Source organism: Ochotona curzoniae, unplaced genomic scaffold, assembly GCF_017591425.1.
Source record: "Ochotona curzoniae isolate NIBS_2020 unplaced genomic scaffold, NIBS_Ocur_1.0 scaffold_4505, whole genome shotgun sequence".
NCBI classification, from domain to species: domain Eukaryota; kingdom Metazoa; phylum Chordata; class Mammalia; order Lagomorpha; family Ochotonidae; genus Ochotona; species Ochotona curzoniae.
In genome coordinates this window covers 23,285,498-23,312,333 of record NW_024467118.1, presented here as the reverse complement: position 1 = coordinate 23,312,333, position 26,836 = coordinate 23,285,498, and the positions used below count along the sequence as shown (strand labels likewise).

Here is a 26,836-nt window from a genome sequence, read left to right as displayed (position 1 = left end):
AATGCAGAGGAGCAAGCAAACCAACGTCAGGGGTAAAGAATTATAGCTGGTCACAAGCTTATACCTGTATCTATTATTGGCATTGTCAAGTACCAGGAGAAGAGAATTAATTGGGGAGAGAAGGTCAAACTAGCAGAATTAGTAATTCCTATATGCTAATCCAAGCTTGAATCTGATTAAATTAGTCACAGAACTGCCTACTATGTATACAGGCATGATTGCGACTATGAAATTATACCTGAATTGCTTGTGTTCAAAATGCTGCTATATTCAAGCAATCAAAGTCAGTATCAACAGTGACAAGTCAGATGTGCCCTTGATATAATGTGATGAAAACTAATTTATTTGCGATATTTCTCTGCCCAAACCCATAACCCAAATCTACTCATGAGAAAAAAGTCATAAAGATCCCAAATGGATGAGACATTTTTACAAAGCATCTGACCAGTATTCCCCTCATTGTCAAGATCATCACAAACAAGGAAAATCTTAGAAACTAGTCTAACCTAGAGGACCCTAGAGGTGACATGATGACTTAATGTGCTGCGATGTCCTGGTAGGATCTGGAAATAGGGACAGAACATTAGGAAAGAAATGAAGTATGGGCTTTAACTTGTTGGTTATCAATAACCAATGTACCACATTAACATAAGATATAAATAGAAAAAAATGGGTATGAAGTATATAGGAATTCACTCTACTGTGTTTGCAATTTTTCTATAAATACCATTTTTCTATAAATTAATACTATAAAAAGTTTATTTTTTTAATTGCAAGCATTTTAATTACCCTAAGCAAGTTACTTAGGTTTTCTGTGCTTCATCTATAAAACTAGAACTAAGGCTGAGCTTGACAATAGCAGCCAATTTCACTCAAAAATTTGTGAAGAATAAATGAGTTAATATGTTAAAGTCCTTGGAATAGTGACTTAGGAAGTCCCAGGAAGTAAGTTTTTAGGAAGATTTAAAGTACAATAGTAACATTCCAGGCAAACTGGCTAAAGAAATAAATCAAATATTCAACTTTGTAAAACATTTTTTTAAATAATGAATTTCTCCCAATTAAAAAAGTCAAAAATTTCAGGGCCAATGCTGTGTCACAGTGAGTTAAGTCACTGCTTTCCAGTGCTGGCATCCCATAAAGGCATCTGCTGGAGTCCTGGCTGTTCCACTTCTAGTCCAGCTTCCTGCTAATGTACCTTGGAAAGTAGCAGTGTCTGTCCCAAGAATTCAGGCTCCTACATTCCACATGGGAGACCAAGATGAAGCTCCTGAGGAGTGAACCAGCAGATGGAAGAGACCTCTGACTCTTTCTTTGTAACTATGCTTTTCAAATAAATCTTAAAAACTGCATAATTTCACAGTGGGCTAAATAACATGAAGAGTCCATTGAGTTTATACCATTGTCTTACGGTAGTCTACCATATGAACCCTTACTTGCCTTGTTAAAATTTCACCACGAATTAGAGTCTTTGGAATCTATTGCTCACAATAGGTGACAACTGTTACTTAGGACCCCAAATTCCTCATGGTGTAGAAAACAAAGATTCATATTCTAACAGCAAAGTAATAACTTGGAAAAATCCTGTGGAACAATGGTGGAAGATTACAGACCCAAGATCAAAGTTGAAAGGCAATGAACTTATGAATTTTTTAGAACAATAAGAGTATAACTATCTAGAATTTTAAAGTACAGGCAGACATTTCTCCTGGAAAAAACAGAACTGATAGTCAATTACCACCCTCTTTTCAATTTAATGTATGTGTGCTGAAGCGAGCACAACTGCCAACATCTTAACTCTTGCTTTGGACAGTTCAGAACTGTAGCTGTTGTGATTCTGAATATGCAGAACCACCTAGCTGTCTTTTCCTAGTAACTCAAAAATTTACATTCTATGATCTGTGTCACTATGACTGTTTAAACAGAAATTGGTCTATGTTTTAGCCCATATTTAATGTTATTTCACATTTATCCTAAATGTTTACTATATATTTTATTATTTGGCAATATTATACAAGACAAAAACTGCTTCCGAACTATGTGCAAAAGTGTGATAAATGTCAGTATAATTTCTCTTGCATTAACAGCAAAAAGCTTTGATTTGTTCACAAAAGTATGGCCACCCAGTACAGAAGTTGGACTGATCACTTAGTCACAAGGCCAAGGGCAGAGAGAAGTATCCCCAAGTCAGAGGTCAAACAAGTCTGAAAGGAGAGGTCAGAATTAAATGTTTTTAATATTGAAAAAAATAAGTATTCTCAAAAATGAAATAGTAAAAGAGTATTACTAAAATCTAGAATTTTTTTTGCTTTGACATCAATTCTCATGTAAAAAAAAAATACAATACACATTTTCTCCAGTATGTTTTATTTTTGAAAGAAAACTTGATCTTTCAATATACTAGCTTTTTGAACTTTCTTCTTTGATCAACCTCTAATCTTCCTATTTAACATTTTTGAAACAATTATCCCTAGATTTTCAAAATGCTTTTGTATCTCCTACCAATGAAACGTTCACTTTTACATTATACAACAATGCACATAAAATATCTTTGCATCAGGAAAACTGCTTTCTTCCCTAATGAGTGCTCCACTGAGATATTCCAGTATGCATACATTCAGTAATCATTAACTATGCAAACTACCTTTGTTGTAAGGAAGCACAGTGACCAATGTATATGTAGTCTTTCCAAGATCATATACTCATATATACATTTTATACTCACTTTATATTCTCTTCTGGCATTAGCATTAAACACATTCTAAGAGTATTATAGCCTATTGCTTCTCGGCCTTTGGCTAAGATCAAGTGAAGAGTATTATAGCCCGTTCTGGTTAATAAAGAAATTTTCTGGTTTTTCAATCTTTTTAAAGTATTCTGAATGTATTATATTAATTTTCAAATGGAACAATGATTATTCTTTCATTTCTCACAAAAATGATAAACCATTTACCAGATAGACTGCTCTTTCAAAAGTAATCAAAAATTAAAATTGAATTAATATTGAAGTATTTTTTTCATGGCAACAAGTCTCAAGAAAACCCACAAAACAATGAAAGTATAATAATTCAGCTTATCTCTATATTAAAATATTAGTTCCTTTTATTCCCTTAAGACAATGCTACAGCATGAACCACTTAACATTTTTTAATCAGATACATTATTTACCTATGTAAAGATATTTCCCTCTCTTCATTACACAAATGATTACAGATTGCTGGTCTATATTTTTTCTCATTCCAACACCACAACAGCTCAGAATTCCATCTTCTACAGATTAGAAGAAAAGGTGAAAAATATCCCCAAGTCAAAGAGAGTTGAATGTGTGAATTTATTTTGTCTTAATCTCTTATGATTCCTACATCAGTGATATCAAACTTATAAATTACAAATCTTATCAGAACTTGAAGAAAATTTCAATAAATAATCCAACTGGACAAATGATATTTGTGCTGCTAAGAATATTTAGAAACATTTCTGAGAGAAAATGAGTAAGGTGACTTTTTCGCTCTACTTTGTTGTATCATGTTATAGTACCTTAAACCAATTAATTAAAGAACCTACTTCAAAAACAAAACCAAATTCCAATGATATGGATACATTCTTTTTTAAATTACTATTTAAAACATCATTTTCAACTCACTTCCCCTTCTTGCCCCTTTTCATCAGCTGACCACATTTAGCCCCTCTCTGTTCACTAAAAGTCCCCTGAAAGAAAGTCCTTCATTATCCAAATACCACAAATTTTAGTGAAAGTGAAGGTAACAGGAATCAGTAGCTGTCATCTTGAGACAAGTCACTTAGTATTCTCTGTGTTAGTCTGAGGGAGCTGAAACATGGACAGGACAAAGAAGTGACCATAAAACAATATATTACTGATAACTATAGTGGTGTTCAAAAAGCTGGCAACTACATAAGGTACATCTTTTTGTAAAACCTTTCCTTCTCATTCAATTAAAAAAAAAAGGTTATACTGTTTACACTAAATGCCATGTAAAAATTTATACTGTAGGAATGTCTTCTATAGTTCTGCTGTGAACACAGAAGGTACATGAATGAAGCAAATGATTAAGCAATGACATATAACATTGCCACTATGTATTTTCAAAACAGAGCCAATCTATATTTGCAACACAACATATTTCAAAATGAATGCTATTTGTTATCTGTACAACATTACAAAATACTAGAGCCTCTTCTAAAAAAAATCCTAGCAAAAGCATCACATGTTCATATCAAGGTAGTATATATGTGTATGTATATAGATTGCACATATACATACATAGTCATGAATTTTAAATACTGAATTATTTTAAAACATTATAGACAATATACACCCACAGCCCATTCTAACAATAAGAAAATAATCAACCTGCATGAACTGGAATCAGATTCATTTTCTTCTTCACTAGTGCCATCATCCACTTCTGGTCTATCCAGCCAGTGTGCACTGCCACAATCTTCTGTTGTAAACTCAATTGCAGGGACTTCAGAGGTGGATGCCATTGGCCAAGAAGGTGAATTCTGAAAATCCAGTTGGCTGGACCTTCGGTAACCAATTGAAGCCAAAGGCAATTGCAGGCTACACGGATCTAAAAACTTTCTCCCACCGCTTGCTCCAGTCTGGCCTCGATTCCAAAATTCGCCCTGCTGGCTGTCAACTGTAGAATGAGATGATGCTTGATGGCCAAACCACCTCCATCTGATTTTCAAAATCTGTTTCACATCAAACTCTTTACGAGAACCAGACATCCTCAGAGAAACCAAGTGATCGTCTAGGCAACGGGCAAAAAGCACTGCACACAGATCTGTGCATCCAACCAAGACAAGAGAAGTATATGCCCTGCTGTACACAAACAGATTTAAAGGAAAATATATCACATTCAAATGCGTACATATAAATCTACATTCACTTTTATGCCAATGTATCACATTATAAAGAACAAAGGACGATGAGTCAAGATGAAACACGGTGGAACATTCCGTTCAATCGGAGCAAACTCTCATCCACCTATCCTGAAGCAGCCAGACCACTTTGCTGCTCTCCTTTCCCATTCCGACCAGTAGCTCTCCCAAACACTGACAGCATTCACTAAAGGCCTTTCAAATGCAGAACACCACCCCCTTCTTAAACCACCGACCAAGGAGACAGAAAGCACTAAAGCACTACATCCCCGTGCAATAGCACAGTCTCCACAGCTGAGTGCATTAACTCTTTTATTGCTGAAGCTGGAAATGTATTTTGGAGCATTTTCCTTTGTACTTAAAAATCACTTTTCAACTGAAATATTTCCATTTTTAAACTAAGTTCCTAAATGAACTATCACAAAAGAAGTTTTCAAAAATCATTTTTTGGGGGGGAGGCTAAATGTGATAGAGCAATTTTTCAGCTGTGATTTCTGGGCAGGGGAAGGAGAAGGAAGTACAAAGGTGTGGCTGCAGCTCGCTGCCTTCAGCCTCCGCCCTCCCCAGAGAAGCCTGCAGCTACTGGAGAGAGGACGGGCAAGGAAAGGCTGCTTTTGGATAAAAAAGAAAAAGTTTAAAAACTACAAAGGATAAACACATGACAGTACTTTGCTCTTTATGAATAAATAACCTGAATGAAGCCAGTTTTATTTTATAATTGGGACTGGGCTACATACAATATCCAGATTTCCAGGACATTTCCTGGAAAATGAAAAGTAGGACTTCAGAAGGCCACAAAGGCTGGGACAGGACCATTTCTGGAGTACACAAGCATCCTAATGGTGCCCCAGTTGTTAGCCAAACAAGTAATCTGATCATGGTAAGGCAATGACATGATAAGGCAAATACAAATCAGATTTTAATATGCAAGGCAGTTACTGTAAGCAAGGCATTGTGAGGGGTTATTTAAATAGTTTTGGGCCTCTAAAACTCAAAATGCTGTTGCTAAAATAAAAAATATTGGGGTAACTTAAAATAAATATTATAATGCTACAACATTAAAATGTTATCTACAAATGCAGAATCTGGCAAATAATTTCACACAAAAGGCAGTGCTTATATTGGTGGATCAAAAAAAAAAAAAAAAAGAACCCACCAAAGCTATTTATATTTTAACTTCACACAGCTCTTTGGGACTAAAAAAATAATCCTGAGAACAAGAAAGAGAAACATGAAAAGCCATGTGCAATTCCATGCCAAATACTGTGGCAAAAACCATAAAGAAGAAAGACCAGAATGTGGAAAAGAAGTTGCTTGGGCAGACTGACAACAGATTTCTGTAAGATATTAACACAGACATGGAGTATACCTCTGAGGATGGATAAACATCTCAGTGTGATCAGCAAGTCAACCATATCTAATCAATTTTAAGGAGTCCATCAACCTGAGAGAAAGTTAGGTGAATACGCTGAAATAAAATGTCTCGAGCACTAAGCACAGGTGTTATTAAGAAGACGGCTGAACTGGGCAATGTTCTAGCAAATTCATTTGGCAATGGTATGCAGGGTGCATTAGAGAACGAAATGATACCTCTCCCTCTCCCTGGTCAGACCTCCTCCCAAGACCAAACACTCTTCCAGCTCCACTCTACCAATTCTATCTCTCCAGGGTTCCAGCACGGACATACAGGCTCATCTGTCAGAGTGGTCTACAACACGCTGCTGCCTCTTTTGCAATGCTGACACCCTTTCCCCTTGCTTTAAAATATGACTCCTCATTTAAGGTTTAAGTCAGCTATTACCACCCCTAAAACCACTCTGCCACCACTCCTGCCTTGTTTTTCTCATCCAGGGTAGCAGCTGCAACTGTCTTCTCCCCAGGGGGTAGATTTTACTACTTGGGACAAGAAGAGCTTGCTTTAGGCAACAAGGCAGGAGCCAGGCATGGTAAACATCTTGTTATGTGCAGGATGTGGTCACAGGATGAAAATCACATCACTGTACTAGTCCATAATGATCTTACCATCATTCTTTGACTCACATGTTCACCAAGTTTTTATATGTACGAGGCATCACACAGTCAGCTAAGCACTAACAGGGCTTGCTTTTATATTATCTTAAATTTACAGTCTTAAAGAAAGGATGAATATTTCACAGAAGAAAAATTGCAATATAATTTTATATAGATAAAATTTGAAATTGGATTCACACAATCAATGTGAGAGCACGTACCAGAGATTCTAATTACATTAAGTGTCAACTCAAACAGCTAGGAGAGATTGTAATTGTTTTTGCTGTTTGACTGATGGGAGCTGAATCTAACACTGGCCTTTGGTAAATGCCACTGAGACAGACGTCAACATAATTCTCTACAAGAAGCTCAAAGACTTAGGAGAAGGGACTGTTAAAGTGCTAAAGCATACCATATTGCCATGAGAGCAAAGACCATTTTCACCATTGTAAGAAACGTATACCACAGGGGCTCAAACATTTCTCTAACGGAATAGCTCTTCTGAGAAAACTAACCATACACGTAGATCAGTCACTGCAACAGGCTCTGATTTTAAAGGGATACCAGGATTTTTGTTTGACAAAGACCCAAATAAAAGCATTTCAACCACCAGTATCATGATCATGGGTTTGGTTTCACACACACATACACATACACACACCCCTTTTACCCTGAAAGGATTTCTCAATGCTGTCATCTTATCAGCCCTCGTCCACTTGCTATGTTCAGTAACCAAAGCGGAAGGCTTTGGGTACAACATTTCATGCCTTATCCCACTTGCATCAGATACAAACTTGTGTACACATTCATAGGAGTTTTACTATTAAGAGATCACACTACACATCTTTTAGACATTTTGCTTTTGTCACTTAATTTTATATATATATGAAAATCTATTTCATAATTATAAAATAACTTATTAGACTATTTCCCTGGTAATAGGAATATTGGGCTAATGTCTAGCTTGAGTTTTTTGCTATTAAAACAATGCTGAAATAAATACCCTTTGAGGCTTTATCTTGGATTTATTCCCCAAAATGGAGTTCCTTTTTTAAGGTTTGTGTTTTCAGTCAATGGTTTAACATTCTTAAGGCACATTTTCACAAGTAAAATGAGTGACCTTTCCCTTCTATTTTCATAGGTCCTACAACTGGCAATTAGTATTATAATTCTTCTAAACATTATAATAATGATTTTTAACTACTGGCCTTTGAGCCTATTTTTATGAGTTTACTGGCCGTTTTGACTTCTTGTTTTCTGAGCTACCTATATTCTTTGCCAATTTTTTCTTATCCTTTATTTTTTTTAAAGACTTGTTTATTTATTTAGGAAAGCAGATTTACAGAGGAATAGAGACAGAGAGAAATATCTTCCATCTGCTGGTTCACTCTTCTAGTGGCTGCAATGGCCGGAGCTAAGTTGATCCAAAGCTAGGAGCCAGGAACTTCCTCTTGGTCTCCCATATGGGTGCAGGGTCCCAAGGCTTTGAAGGACCATCCACTGCTGCTTTCCTAGGCCACAGGCAGGGAGCTGGATGGGAAGTGGAGCAGCTGGGATAGCAACAGGCACCCATATGGGATCCTGGTGCATGCAAGGCAAGGATTTAGTCACTCGGCTGTGGTGCTAAAGCCCTTTGCAGATTTCTTTCTTGAGCATTTGTCTTCTCCTTATTACCAAGATGTTTTGTTTATTGGAGACACTAACTCTCTTGTTGTTGCCTGAATATTTTTTTCAGACTGATAAGAACTAGTACCTATTCCTCTAAAAAACATTTCAAAATTAGAATTTAACATACAACAGTAAAGTGTGGTGGTCTCAATGAATTGCCAGAATAAGAACTAAACCATCCACTCCCCACCCAGGTTCAGAACCTGGGCAATTATAGAAAGCATTCAAAGAGTCAGCCTCACGTGCTTGCCCAAAGGCAACCACCACCCTCAGCAGTGATTAGTTTTATCTGCTTCAAAACTTCCTGACTATTCTGTTAATCACTGTTTTGAAATTAACCTCTTATTTTCCAAGGCAGCTGATAGGGCCTTCACAGACATACAGTATTCCACTGTATAAATATCTAATGACCAAAACCATTCTACTGAATGACATTTAGATTGTTTCTATTTGACATTTACAAAAAAATGTGACTACATATAATCTTGGACATGTGTTTCTGGTGTGTGTGTGTGTGTGTCTGCTTGGACATGGAATAGAAATAAAACCACCAGGTCATAAAATGTTCCTCTGTGGTTGCTAACAATTTACAGTCCTACGGGCGGAACATGAGAATCCTAGTCATCCCACAACTAATGAACACTGGCCTCTTTAATATCAGTCATTCTGCTGGCAGTGCAGCTGTATCCCATTTGGTTTTCCCTCAGAGTTCACTGATTACCAATGCAGTTGGGTAGTTTTTTGTATTTACTAGTCATTTGGCTCTCCTCTATGAAATATTTTCCCTATTATCTATCATCTTGATTTATAGGAGTTTTTAATATTTATATTTTCTTTATGAAAAATATACAGTAAATCTCAGTGTTAAAGTCTCTTATGTCCCAGAATTCCCCTATTAATTCAAATACTCTTTCTCATGTTCCATCAACTTTGGCCCAACAACAGAACTGTTGTACTTAAAAATTTATACAGGTATAAATAATTGCCTAGGAAGTACTTATTACAAAAGATCAACACATACTAAAAATTACAACATCAGGAAATGGGAGTTTTGACTAGTGGTTAAGACACCCGTGTCCTGGGCCTGGCGCAGTGGCCTAGTGGCAAAAGTCCTCACCTTGCACACAATGGGGTCCCATATGGGCAACGGTTTTAGTCCTGGCAGCCCTGCTTCCATCTAGCTCCCTGCTTGTGGCCTGGGAAAGCAGTTGAGGATGGCCCAAACCCACCCTTGGGACCCTGTACTCGCATGGGAGATGCAGAAGAAGTTCCTGGCTCCTGGCTTCTGGCTTCGGATCAGCTCAGTTCTGGCCACTGCAGCCACTTGGGAAGTGAATTAAGAGATGGAGGATCTTCCTCTCTGTTTCTCCTCCTTTCTGTGTATTTGCCTTTCCAATAAAAATAAATAAATCATAAAAAAAATAAGATACCTGTGTCCCAAATGGAGTACCTGGGTTCAGTACCCAGCTTCTGCCTCTGACACTGGCTTTGCACCAATGTGAGACCTGGGGGCAGCAGCAATGGCTCAAGCGACTGTTTTATTGCCACCATGTGCAAGAGCTGGACTGTGTTCCAGCAGCTATGGGCATCTGGGAAGTGAACCAGTGGATGAGAGATTTCTACCTGCCTCTTATTTAAAACAAACTACATTGATAAATTATCAAAATGATCCTCCCTGACTATGTAGATGAAACTACTCATCATTTCCTCTTCTCCTGGCCTTCTTCTTTCAGAGCAGGTACCACCATCACAGCTCCACTGTTACTGTCTTTATCCTCACTGTAGAGTAAGCTTGACCAGAGCCTCGCTCGCGTTCATCACTGGAGCCTCAGCTCTTGGTATACCGCAGGGGCTCAAACATTTCTCTAATGACTGAATGAATTCAACAATTATAAGAACAATACAAAGAATATAACAGTGCATATATTAATAGAGAATGTGATTTTTTAAAAATATTAGAGAAACATTTACCTCTGATGATAAAATCTTTTTAGTATTTTGCTCTTATGATTTTTTTCTAACTCATTCTTTTTTTTTAAAAAAAAGATTTATTTATTTTTATTGGAAAGTCAGATATACATAGAAGCAGAAACAGAGAAGATGATTTTCCACCTGATAATTCACTGCAATGGCCTCAGTGACTGGAGCTGAGCCAATCTGAAACCAGGAGCCAGGAGTTTCCTCTAGGAGTTTTCCCACACGGGTACAGGGTCCCAAGGCTTTGGGCATCCTCCACTGCTTTCCCAGACCACAAGCAGTGAACCAGATGGGAAGGAGGGCTGCCAGGACAGAACCGACACCCATATAGGATCCTGGCATGAGGAAAGTGAAGACTTCAGCCACCAAGTTACTGCGCCAGGCCCCTAACTCATTCTTAAGATATAAAATTCTATCACTTTGAAGCCCAATGTCTAAAAAGCAGATGTCTGCACAAACTGACAAAATGTCTTCAAACTGATAAACTTGTATTTTTTACTTCTTTTATTTGAATAACCTTGCTCAAATTTAAACTTGAGATACAAAATTCATGCATTATTTAAGATAGTACAATCTAAGTCAATTATGAATATAGTTTTTTCAACAATAATTAAGGAACCCACCTGCCATTTCTGCTTTAAATCTGTTCAAGTTTTAGTCTATGATTTTAAAATTGATACTATTCAGTACTGAGATAGCAACATAGGAATATTAGGACAGAGCGTAGATGAGCTCACTTAATGTAACTAAGAGAGGACAAAGCAGGCTTCCATCTGCTGGTTTATTCCCCAAAAGCCAACAAAGGGCCTACGGGTGGGGAGGAAGGGGGGATGTCAAGCAGGCAACAGTACACTCAATCCGGGTATCCCACATGGGTAGCAGCGATCCAACTGAGTCTTCACACTGCTTCTCAAGGTCCCCACTAGCGGAAGCTGAAAGCTGCAATCGGGAGCAGGAGTGAAATCTACCCCAGGTATTCCAACACGGGACTTGGCTGACCTGCCAAACTAAACACTTGCCCTCGTGACAACTTAAAGCACGGCTATCTGACATCTAGTTTATAACAGTGATCATTATGAAAAAAAAAAAAAAGAGTGATCATTATGGGTCCACGTCTACAGTTTTAAGTGTATAGGATATACTGCATATCAAACATTCATAATTTGGCTTATTTTAAAAATCTGAACACTAGTATAATTTCACTAACATTTAATCTCCTCTTAACATTTAAAAACATACGACAGCAGAGCATATGGGTTATTTACCTACACTAGAAGAGATTTGCTGTTACTTCACTTTATCTTTAATGCCAGAGATATACCAGATTTTCTGTACCTCTTCTTCCACCTCACAGAAGGCAAACATTATAAATGCAATAAAAGTTTGTATTTATGTAAATTCAGTACATGTTGAATGCCTCCATCAGGAAAGGGACTGCCATGTCCTTAACAACTATGCATACAATGCATGGTGTTCAAATGCTTACTGAATTTAAATCACAATACAACCAAAGAAAGTAATGGCACAGACCTTGACTTCAGCCACTTTAAAATCCAGCAGAAGGTCTTGAGGGAAACTCTTACGGAATGATCAAGAAGTGTATCCTTTAGGTGGGTGAAGAGGAGTTCCTGAGGATTTAGTGGTATGAACAGGGAAGTGATGAAAAAGGATTTTGTGAGGCAAGATAGTATTGGGGGAAAACAGTTTAGAAAATTCTACAGTGGAAAAGGTACAATTTAAATTGGGTTATAAGAAGATCTGAAAGGAAAACTGATGTTAAAAATATTAGACACAAACCTCAGAGGAAAACTGTGGCAAGTGGACAGGAAGACATCACAGAGAACAGCATTTTCCAACCTGGGTGACGGGAAGAAAAATGGTAGTGTTAACATGACTAAGGAAGGAAGTATATACTTTCAGAAAGATTGATTCTATTTTGGCCAAGTTTGGTTTTAATCATATTTAACAATCAAATGGCTTAGGAATGCTGGCCAATAACTGTTATGTAGTTTACACTTCAAAGTAATCAACGATATCAAAAATTCCACTTCAGAAATCAGAACAATATTGACACACGAACTCCAGGTTGTAAGCACTAGTTATCTTTGCATTCTTGTCACTAGTTACAACAAACATATCAAAATTTCTTTTGTAATTAAAAAGACTAAGAATACACTTTGAAATCCAAAATTAAGGCTTCCAGCAGTGTTAAATCTTTCATGTTGTTAAAAATTGGGGAACAGGGCTGTGACAATGGCTTAGTGGCTAAAATCCTTGTCTTGCACATGTCAGGATCCCATGCAGATACCAGTTTATGTCCCAGTTGTTCCACTTCACATGCAGTTCCTACTTGGAATGGGAGGGCAGTGGGAGACGGCCCATGGCCCTGGGACCCTGCATCTGCTTAGGGGACCCAGAAGAAGTTCCTGGCTTCAGACTGGCTCAGCTCTGGCCATTGTGGTCACTTGGAGAGTGAACCAGTAGACGGAAGATCTTTCTCTATATATCTCCTCCTCTCTTGGATCTGCCTTTCCAATAAGAATAAAATAAATCTTAAAAAATAATTGGGGAATAATCTGACTTAGTCAGTAAACAATATTCTAAGTAACAAATTTAAATTCAGCTCCAACAAGCTCAAAGATTACCTTTGTAAATATAATAGTTGATCACAAGCTGCCAAAAACTGATACCCTATACCTAAAACTGAAGTATGATTCTAGAATAAAAGGCATCTAATAGATTTTATTGCTTTGTTTTCTCCAATTAAAAACACTGATACATATCATAAATGAAAGCAAAAAAAAAAAAATGAGTAAGTTTTAATCTTTAAAGTACATTATGTCAGGGCCAGCGTGGTAGCATAGCAAGTAAATCCTCCGCCTATAGCACCAACATCCCATTTGAATGCTGGTTCATAGCTTCTCCACTTCCCATACAGCTTCTTGCTTATGGCTTGAGAAAACAGTCGAAGATGGCTCAAACACTTGAGCCCATATGGAAGTCCCAGAAGAAGTTCTTGCCTTCAGATTGGTTCAGCTTCAGCCATTACGGCCATTTAGGGAGTGAACCAGTGGATAAAAGATCTCTCTCTGTTACTTTTTCATGTAAAATAAATAAATCTTGGGGTACAGTATGGTGGCTCAATTGGCTAATCTTCCACCTGCATATGGTGGGATCCTGTATAGATGCCAGTTCATGTTAAGGCTGCTCTACTTCCCATCCAGCTCCCTGCTTGTGGCCTGGGAAAGCAGCGGAGGACGGCCCAAAGCCTTGGGACCCTGTATCCACATGGGAGACCCAGAAGAAGCTCCTGGCTTTGGATCAACTCAGCTCTGCCTGTTGCAGCCATTTGGTGAATGAACCAGCAGGAGAAAAGATCTTTCTGTCTCTCCTTTTTGTAAATCTGCCTTTCCAATAAAAATAAATAACAAAAAATAAAAAAGTACGTTATGTCCATTTACCCACGTGATTCTACAAAATCTAAACTACTTGTTCAAAAAACTCAATAAATTTTATCAAAACTACTTATTTACTATCACTATCTCCTTTGGATTGGCAATGCCGAATTACGGCAAGGACTACAGCTTTTAAGGCACTTACATTATTGACATTTAAAAATTGCAATGGAGCATCACAAGGACATACTAGGTATGTACTACAAATGGCCTGAGGAGTACAGCCCTGATAACCTAAGATAGCAAGGGGAGCTTCAATAGCTCCTGATATCAAAGATATACTTCCAGCCAATTTGGAGGCCTGGGAACAGTGCACAGCCCCTATAATGACACTTACATACCCTGAACAATGTTATTTTAACTGAACACATAAATGCACACTTATTCATAAATCCTTCCCATGAGGTTAATGCCATGAATTTGATGTAAGTCTCTGACTGAGTTTGGGCCCTCTATCTTGCCAAAGCCATGCCCATAATGATTCATCATGTATGATTTCCACTTAGAGTTTCTATTAATAGAATGAGAATGAGAAAAAGCACACAGAATCCATTAGACCACTGGTCTGTCCACTACAGGGAAAAGTTGTGCCAGGCTGCCAGTGAAGTATTGCTTTCTTCTAGGATAAAGCCTTATAAAGGCAACACAAACCAGCTGAGCTGCTGTGCTCAGTGGTGTGGTTCACTCACACTGTGGTAGGACCCCTCTATTCCTTACTACGAATGGCCTGAGGAGTACAGAGCTGTTACAAGTTTCTGGAAGCCACTGCTTCAGCCTTTGATGAGTCCTCCACAGTCACTTTCAAAAACAGACTGAGTGAGTGATTTCAAAGGCAGGATTATACATACAGAGAAAGAGAAAAAAATTTTCCATCTGCTGGTTCACTCTCCAAATGGCCACAACAGCTGGAGCTAGGCCAGAGCAAAGCCAGGAGCTTCCTCTGGGTCTCCCACGTGTGTGCAGAGGCCCAAGCTTTCGAGCTCTCTTCTGTCGCTTTGCTAGGCACATCAGCAGAGCTGGACTGGAAGCGGAGCATCCAGGACTCAAACCAGTGACTATATGGGATGCTGGCATTGCAGGTGGTGGCTTTACTCACACACTACAGTGTGGGACCCTCTCCCTTCCCCCACTAGACTTTCACAGTCAACTAGCCTTTCTGATTCCACATCAGTTTTTTAGTAACTCATACTGATATCCCAAAGCATCTGAGATTTCATAGAAAGAATTCTTTTTACATCCAATTTACATGTGTATTAATTTAAAAAATTTATTTGAAAGCTGCAAGACAGAGAGGGAGAGAGACAGAAATGTTCTGCCTGCTGGCTCACTCCTCAAATGCCTGCAATGGCCAGGGCCGGGCCAGGAGGAGATCAGGAGGCAGGAATTCCATCCGATTCTCCCACATGGGTAAGCAGGGACACAAGTACTTGGGCATTACCAATTGCTATCTCAGGCACATTACCAGGACCTGGACCAGAAACTGAGCAGTTGGGCTTCAAATGTCACTCCGACATTGGAGAATAGGCATCATAAACAGAAGCTAAAACCATGACAACACAACACTGGCCCCACTAATGTTTTATAATTATTGTAAGATAAAACTGTTAAGACAGGTTTATGAATAAACACAGCCAACTTCTGGAAAGTACTCAACAGGCAAGCACCAACATGAGCAGCCATGGAGCAACCTACTTAACCATGAGCATGCAGCTGGCCTTGGGGACCATTAAGTACAATTCATGGAGGAAATAGTGTACATCAGGCTAAAGCTATACCAGAGTTCAGAGGAAGCTGGCTGAGAGAACCTCTGTTGTCAGCATCCCACCTCATCACCTATTAAAGGACTCCTAAATGATGGGATCAGGAAGAGGCAATCAATAGCTAAGCCACTCATCAGCAGCTGTGGAATCTGGGCAAGTCATTTCAGCTTCTGGATCTTCCGTTTTCACTAGGGTAGGATTGTGTAAATAGCATGTCTAAGTCTTGAGTAAGGGTCTGGATTTCTAACAGCAGCTTCTTAAATGCCTAAGTTCACAGCATAACACATACATACTTTAACACTGAGTTACATTTTGTGTGGGCGGGGAGAAAAGCCTGAAGAGATTATTCTCCTCCCCACCTGTGGATGAGGATGCTGGTGTGAAATGAGGTTAAGTGACTTGCCTTAGCACCTACATTTGATGAGTACCAGCGTTTAATTTGAATCTAGGACCAATGCTAAAGACTATATACTTATAGTATACCTCATTGTCCCTTGCTTTCAAAATACTTTTACGTGCTACTCACAACCTGTCTGAGAGGCAGGTGAGTAGCTGTTATTTATACTGCACAAATGAGGACACAGACTCAGGACAGCTGACTTGTGCGAGGTGAGAGGTCTAGGAGAGTAGCACAGCACAGCACAGACACATTTGTTGCCACTAAGATGTGACCAAAGTAAAAGCCATTAAGGTCCTGACATAAATACAGTATACATGGAGAAAACTTCCTTCCTCTTACAATAGAATATCATAAATGCGATCAACTGCTAAAACGATCCTTATTCTAACACAAGGGCTTCACAAGATGTCTCCCTACTCAGTTTTCTTTCAGCTTCTGCCACTCATCCTTACAGAGCAAGTGCTGACCCACAGTAACTTATCAAAAGTCTATTTCCATTTCTAAAAGATCTATACCAATATCTAGTACTCAAGCAATGAACATTCTAAAAATGAGTTAAATAGATTGTACAAGCTCATTTGTAAAAGTTATAGTTGATATCATAATGACTAGCACATGATTATAACCAAAGATTGGCTTTTGAAAGTTTCTGGCTGGATGACTGGTCACACACACACACACACACACACAGTTTCGTTGTTATGTGCACCTTAGAATATGTATCTGCTGCAGCGCCAGGATGAAAACTGAAATACCACCCAGATGATGGGAAAGCACTGTGAAATCTTGGCTGGTCCATTATATTTGGTGAGACACCCAACTGAATTATGGGTCATAAAAAGTAACAATCTGGATAACCATAATTTGGTCTTTTATGGACCTGAACCAAATCCAAAAGTGCTTCTGTCTTCCACGTAGCTTGGCAGGGTTGGGGGTGGGAAGTCATCAGCGCTCTGTGGACATGCAGCAGCCCGGGTTCTTGCAATAAGCCAATCACAGAGAAGCATGACTCTGTTGTAGGACTAAGAGTTTATAAATTATATACTTAAACTAGAGCAGTGTTAAGTTGGGAAGAGAAACAACCTGAAGGACAGAGGAAGCTAAGGGAGGAGAAAATGCAGATCACCCTAGGCTGCTTATAACTGGAAATGGTTAATCACTACAAATGGTAATTAAACCAGTTATTAAAAAAAACTCTTCATTGCCCTAAAACCAGGCTTTAAAAAGAAAGCCATCAATAAACTGTTCTGTAACTGAACTCCAGGTACAGGCAAAATGGGGCATGTTAATTCATCTGCAGCTCAGTGGAAATGAGTAAAATCAAGAATTTTAGTGCTAATCTTACATTTGATCACACCCATTTTCCTTAGAAGGTCCTTCAGAACAGCCCTCCCAGCCTTCACTGGGGGAAGGGATGGCAACTAGGGTTAGGGGAACAAACTGTTAAGGGACCCTGCTGAACCCGTGAGCATCGGAGAGCCTCAAACCGAGTACTCCTTCTTTCCACTGTCAGAGAAATGTTCCCACAAAGACTGCAGGTATTAAGCTGAAATGAAGGTGTCAACTGTGAGCCTAAATCCTCTTATCTACTGTCCACACTACCGTCGAAATAACCTTCCAAATGCAATTCTTGACTACATTGTCCTATTTTAAACTTTTATTTCTTGTTTTTATCTTCAAGATTATCAAAATTATGATTTTAAGTATAAAATTCAGGATTTTTACTGATCTAGTGGTCGCTACCTACATTTTCAGCTTAACTCTCCTCCCGAACTGTGTCATACTTTAGCATTATAGAGTTAAAACTAAGCAAAACAATTATTACTAAATACTTTCCAAATGAAAGCCATTATGGATAATACAAGTGTGAGGCATTTTTGTTTTTTAGGTATTATTATTATTATTATTATTATTGTTTCAAAGGCAAAGTTACAGGAGAGGAGAGAGCGAGCAAGCGAGCCTCCATGCACTAGTTCACTCCCCAGTGGCTACAAGGGCCAGAGCTGTGCTGATCTGAAAGTAGGAGCTTCTTCCAGGTCTCACACACAGATACAAGGGCCCAAGCGCTTGCACTGTGCCTGCTGCTTTCCCGGGCAGATGAGCAGGGAGTTGGGTCAGAAGTGGAGCATAGAGCAGTGGGATCCAGAAGAGGTTCCAGTGTGACTGGAACCAGTGCGCATGAGATGCTGGCATCACAGGCAGGAGCTTCCCCCTCACACCACAGCACCAGCCCCATGTGAGTCGAGGTAAATCCTTTTTCTTTTCTGCATTAAACCTGCAGTTAACTCTCAAGCTCTGTTCCCCTGGCAATATGCGGAATGACATGTAAAGTTACTAACCAACATTGCTTATCATAAAAATGATCCGCCGATTGGCAAATCTGCACAGGGGTTTGGACACCACAAATGAACTATACATATGTCATAAGGAGGCTGCAGTTTTACTGGACTGAGGGCCCCCTTAAATGGCATACATCTCGAGACCCTGGAAAACAGATCGATGGAGTCAGGTTTGTAAAGTTAAGGTTGTTCCGGTGCTCACCTAGTGGGAGCACCTTCTGAGATATCACCAGGTGGCTCCTGGAGATGTCTGTGTTCACTGCTGTGGGATTCACTGCCACTGGCCAGGACCATGTGATGCTGCCCCAAGAGCAAGCTGTGATTCTAAACGTCTAGTTGCAGTGCGCATATGGGCTAGCGATTGAGGTGCCAGCTTGAACAAATTAAAGTACCTGGCTTTGAGTCCTGACTCAGTTCTGGGTAACACACATCTGGGAAGGCAGCAAGAGCTAGCTCAAATCCTTGGGTCCCACTACACACTTAAAAGATGTGACCTGGGGCCCGGCGCAGTAGCCTATTGGCTACAGTTCTTGTCTTGCACACACCAGGATCCCCTATAGGCACCGATACTAATCCCGGCAGCCCTGCTTCCCTGCTTGTGGTCTGGGAAAGTAGTTGAGGACAGCCCAAAGCATTGGGACCCTGTACCTGCGTGGGAGACTTAGAGGAGACTTTAGGCTCCTGGCTTCGGATTGGCACAGCTCCAGCCATTGCGGCTGCTTGGGATTCAATCAGTGGATGGAAAATCTTTCTCTCTGTCTCTCCTTTTCTGTGCATATCTGACTTCCCAATAAAAATTTTAAAACTAAAATAAAAAAATATATACATATGCAAAAGTTTAACTGAACCTTTCAACAAAACCTTTTCACTTACACAAGAACAATATATAAAACATCTTAGAATGACACTCCTGACCTTTTTCACACTCAACTCAAGCCCCTCCCCCTTTCTGTCAGCTTTTTTGGCCTAATATCCACTCCTAACACATCACACCTGGCCTCGTTGCAAAGCTCACAGTCACCTTTCTCTATCATCCTTTTCTGTGGAATTCCCTTTTTTTTTTTTTTTGAAGCAGCACACACCGTGTCTCCACAGTTCCTCGCTCAGTCGTCTGCTCAGGTGAAGTGATGGGTGTTTTTTAAAGGCGATACTGCATGGGTATGGAACACAAGGGGGGGAGGGTGGTTGTATAGCACAGTAGGTTAAACCTCTGCAATGCGAACACCCCCACAGGAGCACTGCTTTGATTCCTGGTTGCTCCATTTCTGATCCAGCTCCACATTAATGAGCCTGAGAAAGCAGTGGAAATGGCCCAAGTCCTTGGGCCCCTTCACCCACATGGGAGAGCTAGATGGAGCGGAGTGAACCAGCGAATGGAAGATCTCTGTCTCTTCCTTTCTCTGTAACTCTTGTTTTCAAGTATATAAACCTTAAGGGAAAAAAAAAAAAAAAAGAATGCAAGGGAACTGAATTAGCCTTTCAGAGCAACCAGGTCTACTCTGGTTCACTGTTTCGGAAGCCCACAGTCCAGCTTCAGGCAGGCCCCAGTGGCGTGGCAGCTTGGCGAGGCAGGATGATGGACTGAGCAGTTTTTAGGAAGGAGAGAATCATGGGACAGGCCAAGAAGCAAGAGGACAGATGCACGCCATTCAGGTTTATCTTATAACCTAGCTGGAGAGAACTACTTCACAAGGGCCTCCAATAACCAAAGGACCTCTCCCCAGATCCACCTCCTGAGCACCATTATTGGATTAAATTTTACCCTCCTAGTACCACTAATTTGAACCTTCAGGGATTAAACCCATGGACAAATCCAAGAGCCATATCCTATTCAAACCAGAGCAGGATCTTTGCTAAAGAAGCTAAGTACACATAGAAAATGGGGGGAAAAAATGTATTGAGAATAAACACAGACTAAGATATTGGAAAGATATGACAACAGCATATTAAAGTAAAATACCCAGAGGACCAGCACTGTGGAAAAACAGGTAAAGCAGCCACCTGTGACACGGGCTTCCCATCAGAGCACTGCTCTCCTCCCTGTCAATGGCTGGGAAAAGCAGCACAAGATGGCCTCAGCGGTTGGTCCCCTGCTACCCATGCCACCCATGTGAGGGACCCAGATGAAGCTCCTGGTTTCAGCCTGACCCAGCTTTGGTCGCTGTGGTCATCTGGGGAGCTAACCAGAAGTTGGAAGACTTCTTTGTCTCTCCCTCCCTCTTTCTCTCTCTTTCAAATAAACAAACAGTAAAAAAAAAAAGATACAAAATAATCAGCTTGGATGATAGAAAAGGGTGGAGCAAGGGAATCTATTCAGTGTACCCTTTTTCCTACATAAACAATCTGGAGGAGAAGCAGAGGGAGAGGCTGATTCAAAGACAATTCAGCAGTGATCTGTAAACTTGGGTGAAAAGGAAGGGACAGACTAAGGGATTCCAATGAGATGGCATTTGCAAACATGCAAGGAGAGGAAATACAGCAAATACAAGTCAGCTCCAGCGCTCTTTTACTATCCTGATGATCTTAGCAGTTGGAACCACTAGAATCTGCAAGCTGGTGTTAATTGTGTAGAACTTCCCTCTGAAGGAATCTCAGGTTTCTTTAACTTCAGGTCTCTTTCATGGCAAACTATTGGAACAGCCTCCTTCTCCACTGTAAAGCTGCCAATTACCCTAACTTCTTACACTTTGGCCAATTCCATCATTTTCACATTCTGACAGTGGTTAGCCAAAATGTGGTTAACAGAAATTTCATGTCTGCTCTTAGACTGCTGAGGGCTCCTGCTTGGTTTCAAGTGTCATGAACTTGAAAGCCTATGTCAGAGCAAAATACAGCAAATTTACTCAGCAGGGAGAAAAACAGATGAAGTATATGCACAAAGAGAGAAATTGGCAAGAAATTATATAGACCATGAGAGAAAGTAACCATAGCTCCCTACTTACTGATGCCAGCTGTCTCCAAGGCACAGCTGAGCTTCTTTGAACTGCGGCAAAAAGCTTTATTCCTTGTCTAATACAACATTCTTTTGGTTTACACTAGTTCAAGCAATTCTGCGTAACTTGTCATGAAAAAAAAATCCTTAAGGCTAAACAAAGCAGAGGGTTGGGGTGGGGTAGGAGGACAGCATTACATATACAACACAAGTCTTCAAGAAGTTTATGGAAGGGGTAGATAGTATGGTGCAGCACGGTAAGCAGCTGCTTGGGATCCTTGCAACCCCTTGTCAGAGTGTGGGCTTCAGTCCCTGCTGCTCTGCCAATGCACCCTGTAAGACGGTAGGTGATGACCCAAGTGCTTGGGTCCTTGCCACCCGCCTCAGGAGGCCCAGAGTATTGCAGGCTCCTGGCTTCTGCTGGGCCCAATCCCAGATGTTGTGGGTTTTTGGGGAGTGTGTCAGCACGTGGAGTATCTCTTTGTCCCTCTCCCCAATCTTAACCACTCTGCCTTTCAAATAAATGAATGAATCTTTTTAAAATTGCATGGAAATGCAATTTTTATCTTTTAAAATGTTATCTTTTAAATTATGCATGAGTTCTGAAATTTTTTCTGCACCAAAATAAACATTATATTTTAATTTTTCTACTAACCTTTGAAGTATCCGTGTGAGTATGTGTATAAGAGAGACACACATAGACAGTGAATGAATCAGGTTTTAATCATAGTAAAAAATCCTGCTAGGGGCCAAGATTGTAGCACAGTGGGTTATACTACAATTGGCAACTCCAGCATCCAATATCAGAGTGCTGGCTCCAGTCCAGGCTTATCTAGTTCCCTGCTAATGTGCCTTGGAAACAAAGACAGATCAATGACTTGGGCTCCTACCACACATCAGAAGTCCAGACAGAGTTCTAGGCTCCTGGCTTCAGCCTGTATCAGCTCTGGCAGTTGTGATCATTTGGTGGATGGAAGCATGCTCTGTCTCAACCTCTCTCTCTGATTTGCTTGTTGTTGCTGTCTCCCTTTCCCTTTGAAATAAATACGTAAATCCATTTTTAAAAACCCTGCTAATGCTGCCATAAAGATAAAGAGAGAGAGAACTTGGGGCCAGCACAGTGGCATAACAAGCTAACCCTCCACCTATGGTGTTGGTATCCCTTAAAGGCCCTGGTTTGAGCCCTGGCTGCTCCATTTCCAATCTAGATCCCTGCTTATGGCCTAGGAAAGCAATGATGAAGGATGGCTTAATTCCTTGGGCCTTGGCACACGTGTGGAAGACCCGAGTGAGGTTCCTGGCTTTAGATCAGCTCAGCTCCAGCTGCTGTGGCCATTTGAAGCGTAAACTTGTGGACTGAAGATCTCTCTCTTTGCCTCTCCTTCTCTGTAAAATCTGCCTTTCAAATAAAACTAAATCAATCTTTTTTAAAAAGAGAAAATTCAATTCAAGCTATTTTCTTTTGGAATTGTAAACCTCCCAACCGTCTTTCTATTCTCACCAGACTTACATTATGCCTTTTACACACTTAATAAGTGCTTACTGAATGGACAATTCTAAAAGGATGAAATTCACTGGGCCAAAATAGTACATCTTACTGTGGGGTTTTAGAAAACATTCCATTTGAAATTAGCAAAGGATCTTTAAAATTCTCATTAGCATAATTCTGTTTAAACACACACATACACAAAGAAAGGCTGTTTGTTTTTGCTGAGGGGAACACTGGGAAGGAGAATTTGGATGCAATTCATGCAGACCACAACACGATGAAGCCCATTTGGGGGGCTCACTGCACAGACTGCCAGTTTTCTCCCTCGGGCACATGGGGGAGCTTCACTTCCCCTCTCCTTCAAATTGGCTGCAGTCCAGACTTGTTTGTAAGGTAGCATGGAAGTTACCAGTGCGACTGCCCCAGGACAGGCCTGAAGAGCAGTGCACAGCTCACCGCATCCCTTCCCTGTGCGTGCCAAGATGGAGCCTCTGACAAGTCAGCCTTCCAATGACCCCTAGGACAGGACTCCAAGGGTGACCCTGCATGGGCAGCCAGAAATAGACCTTTCCTGTTTTAAGCCACTGGCATATGAGTCTCCTGGTGCCAGGATGTAGCCTGTCCCACCTCACATACTCAGCAAACCCTTGAATCGCTTGGGCCCTCCTGTTATTCTCAAAATGGCAATCTTGTGTGTGGTAAGGCATCACTTGGAGATGCTTTTGTATCATCCACACACAGGAACTGAATGGATTCAAATAAACTGGGGATTAATCTCTCAACTCTCAGCACTTGCGCCCTGCAACTCGGCAACTAAACACACTTGGATAAGGTATTATTTATTCCTTGCCCTTTAAACTCTTGCCCTCTGTACCCAGGCATAGGACACGTATAGCCACAGGTGTAGTCAGTCAGTGATTCTTGATATGACTTCATTTGCATTCTTAACTTCCCAGGACCTAATAAAGTCTCAATATTTATTCCACGAAAGAACTGTGCATTGCCATTAGTCTATACAAACAAGGAAACAGGTTCACAGTGGCTCATTAAACCTCTGGAAACAACCTGCACAGGAGCAGCACAATCCCACATTTTCTGCCTTCAGATCCTTCGTTGTTTCTGCTGTGGGACTCTGTGTTCTAGTCTCCTCTGACTACGGAATTTAAGATTTAATAGTAAATTATTAGTAAACATAATTACTCAACCTATTAGTAACAATAGCTTATGATCAAAGAAAATGTCAATCCTATATTTACACTCACGGATAATTCATTATAGTCACCACTGAAATGCTTCTTGCCTCAACCTCGTCTGTTCCACATTCACTCTTTGGAAGCACAGAAGGGGGAAGTGACATAGAGGTCTTTTTGTCCAACATGTAACTGGCAGAAGAACCATGAAGACAGAATTCAAGGGGGAAGGTAACTATTCCTTTTTGTTACACAATATATGAAAACTTTTTAGAGGACTTTTTAGAGGATTTTCAGTTTGGTCTTTACTAATTAGTGTAGAATTCATTGTTTTGTTCTGTAATTCCCAGTAATACAAAGAACTGCCTACAAGAAAGGCAGTCACTTCTGGAGGTTCAGTAGTTGTTAAATTGTGTTCCATAGTCCAACAAATTTGGAAACGTTCACAAAATGTGTTCCTCAGTAGGACAAACTGAACACTACCGTTATAAACCTCAATCTGTAGTTTTAAAAAAATTATTCAAACTTTTCTCACTCAGCTACCTGCTTCGGGCTCAGCATGCTACTTCGACAGACTGTTTCCATCTCATTCCTTGGGACATGATCTGAAAAATGTTGTTCTAGATCATTCTAAATGTTCTCAACTGATCCAGTGAAATCTTGAAAGAAATGAAGAGTTTTATTACTGTCTTTATCGAAATGCATTGTACAAAAGTCTCTATTATCTGCAGGATTAAAAATAATGTTTTCAACTATTCCCTACCATGTCCCTTTTTATTAGGGCCTATGAGAAAACGATCCTGCCAGACCTCATTACTACTAAACACCTGGCTTTGGCTGAACTGATGTGGAATCTTGGAATTATAAACATCCTGAAACTTGCTTTGTTCCTCTCTCTTTTTCCCCTCTTGGTTCCTAGGAAGCCCAAACTCAAAACTGTGACTCATCTCTGATCCAGAGCCCTAGAGCATGCGCAGGGCACAACTGGCTTCTCCCCTCGACTTCATAATCCATTTTCCTACTCTAAATTAGCTTTCTCACATTTAAAAAAAAATGCAGCTTGCGTAAATCCCACAACACAGGGAAACTAACTTGCTTCCAGATATCTGTGGAACTATCTGCTGAATATACAAAATCCTTTCCCACAAGTTCACACCGATTTCTCCCTCCCCACTCCCTTCTCTAAAAAAGTCGCGTATCTGCTTGTGAGCGGAAACATTCAGATTAAGTCAACAGTAACTCTACAGAGCCGGTGAAATTCCTAACAGTCAAACCTATTAAGCTCTGAAAATCCAACAGAAAGTCATCATTAGCGGTCCAGTAACCAGAAACACCAATTAAACTGTCTCCCAGGAAAGACGATTAGAATATGCCGGGTACCAGGAACAGCTGGTCACTCAACAACCAGATCTTTCAAAAGGAGAAGCTCTGGCATACACATCGCCCTGGAAAAGGGAGATAAACAACACGATGGGGTGCAGGACAGGGTGGGGAGAGAGCCCCTTTTAAGTCTGTGGATGTATTGGCTACTCAAAACATCAAATGAAACGACTGAAACAAAGACTCCAGTCCCGCTCTCCGTTCGGACAGAAGCCACTTCCGGCCGGCTTCTTCTGAGTTCGCTCTCTGGAAATGCACGCCTACAATGCCAAGTTCCACCGGGCACGCCGCCGGCTCTCACCCCGGGACCCTTCCTTGTCCCCCACACTCGGGCGTGTGAGGATAAACGTCAACCTAGGAAGTTAACAACTCAAGGGAGGCTACGAAGGTGGGGGAAGGGGTCAGAGACGCGAAATGGTGTGTCCAGGACAGCAGCGCCGTCCGCCTCCACAACTTGTAGCAACTCGCCAGCGGCGCGGGCCGCGGCGACTCGGGGTTCGAACCCGGGGACCCGCCGGGCCGGGACCAGGTGGCCTCCGCCCCAAGGGCCGGGAGTCGGCGCCGGCGCGCTCGGGGCGCGTGAGGGCGGAGCGCGGGCCTCGGCGCGCCCCGACGCCGGGGGAGCGGGTCACACTTACCGCGTCGGGCTGGGCCAGCAGCCGCGGCTCACGGCGGGGCGGGGCGGGACGGCCCGGCGGGCGGGGGCCGGCGGGCCGCGGGGAGGGATGCGCGGCCCCCCGCGCGCCCCCAACCCCTTCCCGGCGGCCTCAGCCCCGGCGCCGGCCGGCCCGGAGCGAACCTCTTCCCTTCCCTCAGGCTGCGCCAGGCCGAGGTATCCAACTCGGCGGGCGAACCGGCCGACCGGCAAGAAGGGGCGAGAGGGGGCTGCTCGCTTGTCAGTCAGTCCCGGCGCGGTGCGAGCGGCTTCAAGCCCCGCCCCCACGGCCCTAAGCCCCTCCCACGGCCGCCGGAAGCCCGCCCTCACCTCCAGGCCCCGCCCCAGGCCGCTGGGACCCCGCCTCCGATCTCCAGGCCCCGCCCCAGGCCGCTGGGACCCCGCCCCCGATCTCCAGGCCCCGCCCCCGCCTCTCAGCCGCCGCAGTCTCCCGATAGGCGATTTCTTTTCCCCTCAGTTCGGCGCACTCAGTCGGCCGGAGCCATGGGATGGGGAGGGGAACAAGGGCAGTCGGGCCGAGGGAAGCGCGTTGGGGCAAGGGAGAAGGACGTCTGCCGAGGCGGGGTCTGGCCCAGAGGAGGCGGGGCGAGGTTGTCCCCGACAGAATTCCAGTGGTTCCTCTGGCTCCTGGCGGCCAGGACAAGGGGACTTGACT

General features: G+C 41.5%; 1 protein-coding gene across 7 annotated transcripts in view; it reads right to left on the bottom strand.

Annotated features, from left to right (window-relative positions):
* KLHL5 (kelch like family member 5) overlaps window positions 1-26,194 on the bottom strand; it is a 65,052-nt gene extending 38,858 nt beyond the window's left edge. Inside the window, exons 1-4 of one of the 7 annotated variants that reach the window (XM_040966416.1) lie at window positions 26,144-26,169; window positions 12,358-12,417; window positions 12,091-12,188; window positions 4,373-4,846 (exon numbers count right to left, since the gene is read on the bottom strand). In XM_040966416.1, the coding sequence (XP_040822350.1) occupies window positions 4,373-4,752 (380 nt within the window). In that variant the 5' untranslated portion in view covers window positions 4,753-4,846; window positions 12,091-12,188; window positions 12,358-12,417; window positions 26,144-26,169. Of the gene's footprint in view, window positions 1-4,372; window positions 5,278-12,090; window positions 12,865-26,143 lie in introns of those variants that run through there. The other 6 variants (XM_040966421.1, XM_040966415.1, XM_040966420.1 and 3 more) reach the window with 6 other exon arrangements.
* Between the last annotated feature and the right edge of the window lie 642 nt (window positions 26,195-26,836).